This window comes from Polypterus senegalus, chromosome 3 (genome assembly GCF_016835505.1).
Source record: "Polypterus senegalus isolate Bchr_013 chromosome 3, ASM1683550v1, whole genome shotgun sequence".
Lineage (NCBI taxonomy): Eukaryota > Metazoa > Chordata > Cladistia > Polypteriformes > Polypteridae > Polypterus > Polypterus senegalus.
Window position 1 is genome coordinate 114,957,991 of NC_053156.1, and position 12,785 is coordinate 114,970,775.

Consider the following 12,785-nt stretch of genomic DNA (forward strand, 5'->3'; position numbering starts at 1 on the left):
CCAGGTATCGCCTCATGCTACCAGTAGTGACACTGACTGCAGCCAAATGCAAAACTAGTGAAGAAACAGTCAGAAAAGATGAGGAGGGAAAAATGTCAGTGGCCTCCACCTGTTAAACCATTCCTGTTTTGGGGGTCATCTCATTGTTGCCCCTCTAGTGCATCTGTTGTTAATTTCATTAACACCACAGCAGCTGAAACTGATTAACAACCCCCTCTGCTACTTAACTGACCAGACATTTCATTGACTTTATGCTATACTCCGATTAAAAAGTGTTCCTTTAATTCTTTTGAGCAGTATATATATATCTAGACTCAAACCGATTATGACAGCAGCAATCCAAGCTGTGACAAAACACTAAAAACGAGGCCTGTCAGACTTCGTGGTACATTTTCTGATGCAGCTAGACGAAAACAACTTTGTGACGCTTCGCTTCTCTCTCTCTATATATATATATATACACACACACACACACACACATAAGGAAAATACCCGCACTTCGCAGCAGTGAAATACTGCCTGAATATTTTTATTAAGAAAAAAGTAAACATTTTTAGACTGAGGTAAAATATATAAAAAATTCATTGTTAAGGATCTCTCTGTATACTACGTTATCAGTTCGGCCCTCTGGTTGTAATATGATTAAGCTGTGTGCTGAGCTTACTCTTGAGCATGCAACATACAGTAGGCCATGTGAAAAGCAATCCTGCCTCAAATCAATGCCAACCTTTTGTAGTGTTTGTCCCTGAGACACAAGGTGCCATCACCTATACTCATCAGAAGAGCAGAGAACTCCTTGGCTTTTTTGTCGCGTTTCAAATGAACTCTCATGTTTATTTTTAAAGTAACAACATGGATTTGTGGCCAAATGTATGAAGATTTCAGAGATGCTTTAACTTCATCAGCGCGTGTTCCTCTGGGCACGACTGATAGGGTTTGGCGGAAGTCTCCAGCCAGCAACACTGTCAAGCCTCCCATAAGTTTGTTGGTGTTTCGGATGTCTTGGAGGGTCCTGTCTAAAGCCTCAATACCTGCTCTGTGTGCCATAGTGCATTCATCCCAGACAATAAGTTGACAATGTCGCAGCACTTCAGCCATGTTGCTCTGCTTTGATATGTTACACATGGGGATTCAGTATGGTTGAGGTTCAGAGGCAGCTTGAAAGCTGAATGAGCAGTTCTGCCACCCTCTAAAAGAGTTGCAGCAATGCCAGAAGAAGCTACAGATATGGCAATGTTACGTTTTGATCGGATTTTTGCAAGGAGAAGGTTTATTAGGAATGTCTTACCAGTTCCTCCTGAAGCATCAAGGAAAAACACCGTGGTAGTGGGAGACGTAATGCTGCTCATGATTTGCTCATAAACTGACTTTTGGTCACTACTTAGCAACCGCTCGTTATTTGTGACTATATTGGCCAAGTGCGAGGTGTTGTAAGATGTCTCTTTCAAGTACTCGGGATTTGATGCAAGTTGTGCCAGTTCTGCTAAAGGTGAAGGCAAACCGTAATGATGAAGAGATTGACCTCCAATAGCAATACGTAGTTTTCAAGCAACTGTAGACACTTGTTATAGATCAAATTTAACCACTGGTGGACTTCTGTTCATATGTGATCTCTTTCAGTCTGTCTCCTAACATCTTCTGCTATGCTGTGTTTATGTTTTTCCCATAGGTTTAAGGGGTTTTCTATTTGGCAGAACACCAACATGACAGCAAATAGTTCACGGATCTTTTGAGGTGAGCGAGATAGAGTAGCTTCCTGTAGAGTCTCGTCCCAGTTGATATCGTCATGTAATAAACCGAGTGCCCTGCAGGCTGACTTATAGGTCGGATGTAGGACACCATCAACTGTTCTGAGAGATTTGAAAGATGTGGGACCTGTGATTTTGTTGAGCAGAAGTCGAAGATAGTAGCATTCAGAGTTATTCGGGTGTACAGTGTAGACCCGTCCCAGTACATCATCCTTTTTTACTCCCAAATATCCTGGTACAGGGTTGCCCTGTTTCCTTCGACAAAACATGTTGTTTGCCCACACATAATATGATGGAATTTCATTATAATGAAGTTGTCGAGCAAAATCATCGTGCTTGCAAAGGTCAAAGAACGCTAAAAGGGTCATTTTTGGTGGATTGTGTACTTTATCGGCAAGATTGCCTTCTGTGAAATAAATTCTTTGTCCGTTCTCAAGATGCACAGCAAGATGAACGACCGGAGGGAAACGTTCATGAATGGGAAAACAGAAAATGCGCCAGGCTGCTTCAGAGCTACTAATGTAACGACCAGCTTCAGATCGAGATACCGTCATTATGAGTTTGTATTGTAAATACTGCCTGGTCACTTCCTTTGTTAACATACTTGCAGATGTATTTGATCGATTTTACTGAATTGCAAAATTCGACATTGATGTGAGCATTGAAGAAGCGGGATAGCACAGGACTATAAGGGACCACCCATCTGTTGTCGATATGTACTCCTTTGATGTTAATTGTATGACCTCCATCAGCAGGTGCGCCGGCGGTACTGAGGGTAACCATCTTCTCCGGTCTGAGTTTGTGAGATGAACGGACGCGGGTACTTCTTAGTGCATATTCTGTTGCTCATGCAGGGCGAGTTGATATTATGAGGTCCACATGGGCCGTGAATCATGTTGGATTTTACTATTTTGTGTAGGGCAGGGTCAGTCTGTGGATCAGGAATTTCTGCACGGATGAGTTGATCGATGAGAGCTGGTTTAATCCTATCCTTTAGCCACAATAGAATGTGTGCATGGGGAATACCTCGCTTTTGCCACTCTATGGTGTACATGTAGCAATTTGTACAGCCGAAAATGTTACTCTTCATGAGCAAGTCTATCATTTTGCGGATCTTGAGATGAAATACGACTGATAAGGTCGTGGCGATCGTGAGGTTTTTGACGTGGAAGGAGAATTTCAGTGATCTCAGGCCATTTAGGATTGCAAGTAAATGTGATGAATAAGTCAGGGCGGCCATAATGACGAACATATGTCATTGCGTCTTGTGTACGCGTGCATATAGCGAGGTCCTCCAGTGAAGGATGATGGTAATATCACAGCTTGACCAAGTTCTGTTAAATCAGTGTTGTTTTTGTCAATAGCATCTTTTAAGTGAACGTAATTTTCAGCCCGTAGTTTTTTTTGATTAAGTCTGATATAATTTAGTCTTTCGGATTCAATTTTTGCGTACATATCAACTAAAACTGATTTAATAAAGTTCGGAAGAAAAGGATATTATTAGCATGATGTTGTCTGATCATAAGCTGGTATGAATAGAAGTTTGCTGCAGAGACGGTTTTGTTCATAGGTAACTTACTGGCAGCATGAACTTGAGGTATAGACACAGAATAGCCGTCTTCACCATAGCAGAACATGAGAGGATATTGAAGTGCATCATAGGATCTGTGGGTTTCTTTAATGCGTTGCAGTTTATTGTCTCTGGTTTTCAAGACAATATCTCTATTGTTGAACGTTTGCCCAACGATGACAACACCAACTTGATGAACTGTGGGTTTATTAAATCTGCCTTTGTGTGCATGTAATGGTTTTTTGTCTGCGTGAATGACAACTTTGAAGTGTTTGTCATCATCTGAAATACTGTCATTGTGGAGTGGAAGTCCTGGATGTAAGTGTTACAGTCATGGAGCATTTTTTGTAATTGCTTGACCAGGGGCATGTTAAGTCCAGAAAAATTAGCACAGCGGATTTGTGCTTCCTTTTCATCGTCCCCGACGAAATAAATTTGCAAACATTTGTGTTCTTCACTTGGCATAGGTAAAAGACTGCTAATCAAGTGATACACTTGTCCCTGAACTTTAAATGAAGGCATAAAATTTCCCTCAACGATTTGGTTAGCACCAAATGATGTCATTTGAAATGCGCCGTTGTACTTTCGAATGTTGTTCAAGAAATGCTCACTTTGAGGATGTTAAGCCATTTAACAGGCCCTGAAGAAGGTGAGGAAGCTTACATAAAGGAGTGAGAGAGACTTTACCACCGTTACAGCACAAACCAGGAGACTCGCATTTCCACTTCTTTGCTTGACAATAGTTACAGTGAAGATCCATGGATCCAATGTGCACGGTTTTGTCAGACTTATAATGTATGTTTGGGTTGTTCGCAAATCCACAATTGGCTTTTTTGAACCAAACCTGTTGTTTTCGAATGAGCCACTTTTCATTATTGGGATCGTATCTAGAAACAGAACCTCTAATAACTTGTGGATGTGCTTGCGAGTATTTAGCGACAGCGTCCCTATGAACTTGTGGATGTGCTTCCGAGTATTTAGCGACAGCGTCCCTATGAACTTGTGGATGTGCTTGCGAGTATTTAGTGACAGCGTCCCTATGAATTTGTTTATTTTTCTGCGAGTATTTGGCAGCAGCTGCACAAAGTTGATTCCGTCTAGCTGTATGAGAAAATCTACCACGACGTCTGATACACCTCCTTTTTATTGTGTTCTCATAGCTTGGATTGCTGGTGTAATAATCAGCTGGATTTGTGTTGAAGTGACATTCAGCATGTGTCAATCGATGTAAGCATACAACCAGCTTCATCAATAACTTCGCATCCAGCTTTTGAGAGTTGAAATATTCATAAACATCAAAGTGTCCACTACTCAAATTGTCACCTGTGAATCTAAGATGTTTAAGAGGCATTGACGGTTCTCCAAAGGTGTAAAATATTTGCCTATTTCGGAAAACTTGAAAGCGACAACCAAACAATTCAGCGGCAGCCATCAACTCACATGCAGAACCATAGGTGAAGGGCTTAAGCATTTCAGTCTTATAGTGCTCCTGTGTACTATAATTATCTCCAGTACCATCATCAGTCCATACTTGGAACCTCTCCCAGTCATTTAATACATAAGACACAATGTCCTTGCGGATATCAAAAGTGAGCCTGATATGTCCGTGCAATATGTAACACAGAGAATGGAAAAGGCAGGCGCCATCTCCAGGCATGAACACCACTCGGTAAGTGATAGTTCTTTGATTGATGGTGATTACGTCGATAAGACATTTTAATTGGGGTACAGTTGGAAGAATAAAGGGAATGGGTACTTGATCAGTAAACAAAGTATAAAATATGTACACAATAACTATAACAATCATAACAAATGAACAATAAAACAGCGCAGAACCCGTGGATTAAATAAAAAGGTTGCCTCGTTGGCGAAGCAAGGAAAAAGGACTTTCGTATATGTCGTTCATTTATAAAACAGCGCAGAAGCTGTGAGAAAGCTGCTTCCTTGTTGAAGCAAGGAAACGAATAAAGACACCGCAGCGAAGAATGGCCTTATATGGGCAGGTAGTCAATTACATGGGAGGCGTGCTGAGTTGCGCAGCAGCGTTACATATGAATATGCTAAGTGTTGACTAAATAGAAGTTGAAAAGATATATTTTTTTCAAATGTGATCGCGCAATTCAGATTCAGTTGACTAGCACTACAGTACATCGAGCCCGCATGCTATTGTGGTTTTGCCTGCGTGCCTCAATAAGTTACCTTCCCCTCGCTCTTACTTTTTTACTGTTCATCTAATGAATACACTGAGTATGGCTTTACCAAAACAATCATTGATCGCGAATAAAGTATCCATTATTCATAAAGATTCAATTGGTGACCTGTCTTTCTGCGTTAACCGCATATTTTTTCATTGTCTCAAACCAACGGGATGCGAGGCTAAAATAAATCGGGAAGCACACGTACATACTCCGTGCATCCCCTCTCTGGAATCGAACCTCGGACACCGGCGCTAGAGGCGAAGCCTCTACTATTGCGCCATGGCGTGTGATTTGTCTATTTGAGCGTAGCAGTGTAATTCGGTTTTTGTTCAGCACTCTTTGGAACTGTTGGTTTTTGTCTGCGCCAGTTCACGTGAGCCGCTGAATATGGTTTTATATGTCACTCACTCGCTTCGAATTGTTTCGCTGCCTTCTTAATTATATAATGTATGTTTTCTTCAGCGGTTTTTGGAGCTCTTCCTGGTTTTCTATGTACTGCGTGATTACATGGGAGGCGTGATGATGTCACACGAAACTCCGCCCCTCCACGGCTTTCGAGCTCAACTCCATTATTACAGTATATGCAGAAAAATAGCTTCCAGTTATGACCATTACGCGTAGAATTTCAAAATGAAACCTGCCCAACGGGAAGTTGGAGAATTAGTGATGAGTCAGTGAGGGCTTTGCCTTTTATTAGTGTATACTCTCTCTCTCTATATCTTGTCACGCACGCGCGCATGGGAGGCAGCTAAAGGGCTCGCGTTAACGCAGTTCTGAGGCATGCCGGTATGTGGCAGATTGCACTAACTCTTTTTCTCACTTCCCTGTAGACCAAACCCGGGAGGCTCCACCTGGCTCTCTTGACATCACTTCTGGGACTGAACCAATGGAAACAGACCTTACCAGCTCAGGTCCCCCTAATGTCACATCTGGGCCTGATCCAATGAATAATGAACACGTGCCCGATCCTTATGACCTCACTTCCTGTCTTCCCCTTTAAAAGCCTACCCTTTTCCCTTCTCCCGCAGTCTGGTTTTAGACTCTGTTGTATGCACTTCAGTGCCAGTGCTTTGAAAACGACTTTTGTAGCCAGGATACCAAATTATATGGGTGACTGCCCCAAACCTTTATAAAATATGCTAACAACCAATAATATGATAGATAACTTTTAACAAGTTTTTTGCACTCTTTAATTTGTCACAATACATTCAATTCATTGTTATATATTTCACTTCAAAACCTACAACACAGGAAAAATATAGTGTTCAGATAGTGCTGGGTGGTATACCGGTTCATACCGAAAACCGTTTTTTATCTTTGTTATGATATGGATTTTTCTTATACCGCAACACCAGTTTAAATTGCCTAAACAACATTTGGAACGTGGCACAGGTGGAAATTTTTTAAGGGGGGAACTTTTCACTGCTACAAATGCATGCAACGGATACCTACTTTAATGCATTTCATCCTGAAAATGATATCAACTATATATCTTAGCATTCTAAATTTTCAGTGAGCAGGAATATCATGAAGTGAATGTATTATGTGCAGTGATCGCTGCCTGCACCTCCTCTTAGTGTATAGGAAGTCAGTTTAAGAAGCGCGTAGTGATTAACAACTGAGTCAGGGAACACTTAACACAAAGCATTTAATGTGCTGCATTAATTTATGACATGGTTTGAGAAAATCTAGTAAATTAAACACTGATTTTAGGATGAAATTTAGTTTACGACATTCTACTTTAATTATAGAATAAACTATGAGAATAAAGTGGAAATGTCGAGAATAAAGTCAACATGTCGACTATATAGCTTAGCTGCAAGGTCCATATTAATGCAGTTTGCCTAAATGATGGTTCAGTTGGTAAAGATGTCATCAGCAAGTTGCACTTGTTTTATTTTATTTTTATTTGGTGAATACTGTTTAATGCACCTGGACTTGAAGTCTTGAAGTAATGGTATTATTACTGGAAGTTGCACTATTATTTATTTTATTGTTATTATTTATTAGTTTAAATATTATGCAGTTTAATGATGGGAAAGTTGTTTAAAAAGTCACTTTAACGTGTCAGTAGACCGAGATTGTTAACATTAACAGGAAGTGTAGTTGGTTTACAAAAAATATTTACTACTTATTCCTTTTCTAAGACATGTTCAGTGCAATACAACTTTTGACAAGTGCCTCTGGATATCTTACTAAGTCTAAATGCTTCTTTGGATGGTTAAAAATATTTTGTCAAAATTTTAGTTTAGGTTCTTTGCAAAATTTGTTCAATAAAAAGGTCCTATATTTTCACTGCAACTGTAATGCAATGTGATTCCTTATCTTCATTAGTGCCACCCCCTTGAAAACAATCTCTTGTTGGGGCAATGCAAACCTATATTAGTACTTGTGTGCACATTAAAATGTTTTTTTGTACAATGTACAATTCTCATGACAGTGGAATAGCTTATTCTTAGCCAGTCTACTGCAATAATTGCAATAGAAAATGTGGTTAACATCCACTCATGCATGGGGAAAAAAATACTGTTGAAAACCGTGAAACTCGTATAATTTTAAAAAATGCTGTGATATAGAACTTTGGTCACACCTCCCAGCACCAAGTTCAGTATACCTAAAACAAAACAGGGAGTAACACACAGGCAAGGTTTGCATTTAGTGAAGAAAACTATACAAAAATAAATATAACTGACACATAAAACACTAATGAATACACAAGCATATAATGTGTACATTGGAGGACATCTACAGTGTAAAAGTGATTCTTATAGAGAATAAATAATAAATAAATGTATCGATACTAAGTTGAGTGCAACTGGCAATACACAGAAGTAAACATTTTCAGATGACTTCTTACTAACAGAAGGTTAAATAGCTTTATTTGAATTATCACAGTAATGATGAAAGCATTCTCGGGCCCAGAATGTTAAAGTACAGTGTGAGTGCAAGTCAGCAGAAGTTGTAGGGAGGGGGACAATTGTGCTCTAATACTGTAAGGAACAAATGTGCCTAGTGTGAGGACACCCTTAGACGCCAAACAGCAACCAACAGTTGCACTATCAGGTTATATGATAACAATTGCCACATCTTGCATAAAAGAATTGTAACTTTACTTATTATATCACTGAGGACTAGTATTTATTTTGATTTCACCCAGTCTTTTTTCAATATACCCCAGATGCCACAACTTCTCATCCCAAATATGACCTACTTCTTAAAGATAAAAAATAAAATTTAAAAACAAAACCAAATAAATACAAACCTTGTTTTTGGGTCAGACTGTAAAACAGCAAAGTTACGACCATTAGTATCTGCAGTAATGCTGACAGCTCTGTGGATAAATGAAATTTTTTGAAGTCTAATTCGCTCATATGTGCTGCCAGCTTCAACGTAGCAGGATGAGTCTAGAGTATTTCCAGTCTTAATAGAATCATCTGTAATAAAAACATATTAAAAAGTAATAAAATCAGACAAAAAAAACTAAACATACAGTGAGATTTAGTAATTTTTAAAAAACTGGCCTAATTAAAAAATGCCAAAACAAGTGGCCAGATTTTATAATTCATTTATATAGACAGTAGTTTAATTAATTTCAAAATACTTCATTGTCACATAAATAACCATGGTACTGCATTGCATTTTTTATTTTTATGTTTCAATCACATACCTTTCTTTCCATTTTTTTTGGTAGTGGCATTCACCCAATGTCCTGAAAAACCTTCTCCCTCTAGAGTGACAAACATCATCACATTTTTATTCAGTGCAATATCGGACATGTAAACTTGGCGACCATAAACCCATCTGCATAGTTTTAAAGTTCCACTTGAGGAATTCCAGGAAAACACCTAAAAAACCCACAAGGTATATTTTGAGCACAATTTACCTCAGTACTTAATTGGAAATATGATAACTTATCTACAAATTTGTTAAATCTTGGATAAATATCTTTAATAAAAAGAAAAAGGTTCCATAAGCTATTAATAATGTCATTAATTCCTTTTAAATTCGAAGAGATACGAGAGTCACACTAGGCAATGTTATTAATTACACAGTGAATAAAAAAATGAATGTGAATGAGAAACTTATCATGGAGGATGTTGTTCTAAACTGTATTATAATTACAGTAACCCTGAAAAAAGATAATTAAAAAAATAACCTATTTTAAAATTACATGTACATTTTTCTACGTGTGAATGCTGTTTTGTAAAATCAAGTGCAGAGGACTGTTGACATAAGCCTGGAATAAGCTACCAAGTAGCATGGTAGAAAGAAGGGCAGGGTTTATACTTCACGCGATGAGATACTTGTTCCTGGGGACACTTCTACTACTTAAGCAATGTACTGTTTATACTTGCATGTGTACTTTACATAATCTGGAAGATTCCACCAGGTGGCAGTGTGAGATATCATAAATGTGAGAAAATGTTCAGCTTCGCTGTGTTGTAAATTACCTGAAACATCCATTAAATTCCGAGGACACATTGCCACAATATTTTTTTTAAAAGGATGGATTGAGTGTGAGGCAGAAACAATCCCTGGAAAGGTCATCCACTCATTGCAAGATGAATACAACCACAAACATACACTAGTGTCACTTTAGCATCACCAAATCCCCAAACCTGCATGTCTTTGTAAGGAAACAAGTACATTTTGGAAACATTCTGGATGCATTAAGTGAACGCTGGGAACATGTGGCTTCCATGATGCATGCACGTACGTGTTCTGAGCATGAACCGGCCCTAAGACTTTAGGGACTTTCAAAATTAGACAATGTTTTTTAGAAGAATTAAGTGGATAGGACTGCCAGGCTTTGTTGTGCTGAATGACCTGTTCTGATCTAAAATTGTCCTAATGTTTTAACCAGCAACAGTGAAAAAAATAGAGGCATCTATTTTTAAAGGTTGGGAGCTGGTTCTCAAGTTGTAACACAGTTTCCTAAGCTTCAAAGAAAAAACATAAGTATGGCTTGTGTAAATGTAGTCTTTTCCTTTGTGAAAAGCAAAATCGGTGCAGTTTATCACTAAGCTTTCATGTGTGCAAGGACAACTCAGTAAGAACATGTTAAATATTGCCCCATTTAGTTGCTCAGGACAACATGAACAAACTCAAAAAAAGAGAGCCGTCATCCTTGAACTAACAGAGGTAAGTACGGGTTTTCCCCTTTCATCCTGTACTATACACCAACATAAGTCACATTGTTGAGAACTATGAAAACTAAATACTAAACCTGTATTAAATTCTTAAAATGATCATTTGAAATTTCATTAAAAACATGCATTTTTTTAGCATATTACACAATTATCTATGAACAGGGAGTGAAAAAAGCCCTACTTAGAATATGTAAGCACTGTGTACCCTCCCTTCAGGTGAGTTTGGCAACAAAGTTAACTGATTTGAAAACTGGAGCATTTTATATTTTTTAGTTACTTAAACAAATCGGTTATCACATATTTATTAAACATTTCTGCAACAAAGAATCATAATAAAAGTAACAGTGGGAATAGAATGCAATTATATTCTTCAGTAGACTGCATAAAATACACAATTCTTAACAGCGTAGAATAAAGTATGCAAAATTTCAACAAAATCAGTCCACTAAGAGCCAAGTCGTTTCATGTACATGTTTCATTATACATGAATGAACCTAAAAAACGCAAGAATTTGCACACTGTTTAGGCATTTCAGGATTAACCGATATGCAAATGCTGTAGACCTAATTTGATATTAATAAGACAAATGATACTGTTTAATTAAAGAGACAAATGTACTGGGTAAGTATTACTGCAAGCATTCAAGCAAAAATATTTTAACCCCTTTGAGATCTTTACAAAAACCTACATATAGCAGATGTGCAAATGACATAACTAGATGGCCCAAGGGAAAAAACTTGGGAGATAGCATAACAGTTATTTAAAGGAAGGACACAACTGCTATGTTGAACAATGGTGGGAAACATGTGAACTGTACTGGACATCCGTAACTCAATCTGGAAGATGCACTGAGTAAAGTATACTGGCAGAACAATCAGCAAAAATTAATTATGCTGTCTAAACTTTTTTACAGAAAAATATTTTAAACTTGTCATAAATAAATACACACATACATAAATAAAGAGGTTGAAACATGGTCACTGCAATGCGGTTAGTGGCTGTTCAGGTTCTGTGAAGACGAAGCATGGCTTTTGGACATAGTTTAACATACATAGGGATTTTTTATTTATTTATTTTTTAAAATACACCCATTTTACAAAATCAAAATTTACATAATAAAAATTACCTAAACAGAAATTACTAATTTTGCAATATAAGAGGCAACCTTGCAAGGCAGCAAGTACCTGTGATGTATACATTATTGCTGCACAGGTTTAGTTCCCAAACTCAGAGTTAAAATTTTCTAACGGCGAGCTCAAAGGTTTAAATTAACCTTTGTATATGTGTTTTAATATAGCAATACCACAAGTCTTCTTGCAGTTTTATTTGATCTACAGTGAAGTGTTTTGTTAGATAAAAATTAAGATGACAGTAAAATTAATTTTGCTATTTTAATAGCATTGTTAGCTGCAGGCAGTGGGAAGGCTAAGCTACAGTTTAGCCATTCTTAAATGCTAATGCTTACGTTTGTTATTTTGATTTTATTATATGACCTTCCATTGTATTCATGCCATCTTATGCAAGTTTCCCCAAGAACTACACCTCCTTGGCCTTGAGCTTAGTGAGCAATAGTGGAAATATGTGATGCACAGTATTAAGTTTTGTTTGTTCTTGTCATTTGCATATGTCCCGCCTTAGGTGTATTTGATGTACATTTAAAATACTGTTGGTTTTATTTGTATTATAATCATGAATTGGCCCTCCTTTGGAAAAAAAATACCCCCCACAAATTTGTTCTGGTGCTGCAATGAAGAAATATTTTTGTACTTTAAATCATAAGGATATACAAATGGCATGAAAATTCATCACTGATGACTGCATGACATGTGTGAAAAAATGCACAAAATGATTGAAAATGACAATGAAGTAGGTTCTGTACAATACCCAGCCTCAGTGCTACTGATGGCAGCTACATACCAATTCACATCAACACCAGTTTCCTCGGATTGTAAGTAAAATACTGATGTCTCAAGCTGAAAATTAATTGAAATTCAGGTAATCTGAATCAGCTGTCCTGCTGAAAGATGAACCGTCGCCCCAGTCTAAGGTCAAGAGTGCTCTGGAGCAGGTTTTCATCCAGGATGTCTTTGTACATTGCTGCAGTCATCTTTCCCTTTAT

General features: G+C 37.9%; 1 protein-coding gene across 3 annotated transcripts in view; it reads right to left on the reverse strand.

Moving 5' to 3' along the window:
• The window catches only part of ibtk (inhibitor of Bruton agammaglobulinemia tyrosine kinase), a 135,136-nt gene that overhangs the window by 87,594 nt on the left and 34,757 nt on the right, over positions 1–12,785 (reverse strand). For all 3 annotated transcript variants that reach the window (XM_039747832.1, XM_039747836.1, XM_039747835.1), the window contains exons 10-11: positions 9,184–9,361; positions 8,779–8,950 (exon numbers count right to left, since the gene is read on the reverse strand). In XM_039747832.1, coding sequence (XP_039603766.1) covers positions 8,779–8,950; positions 9,184–9,361 — 350 coding nt within the window. The remainder of the gene's footprint in view (positions 1–8,778; positions 8,951–9,183; positions 9,362–12,785) is intronic.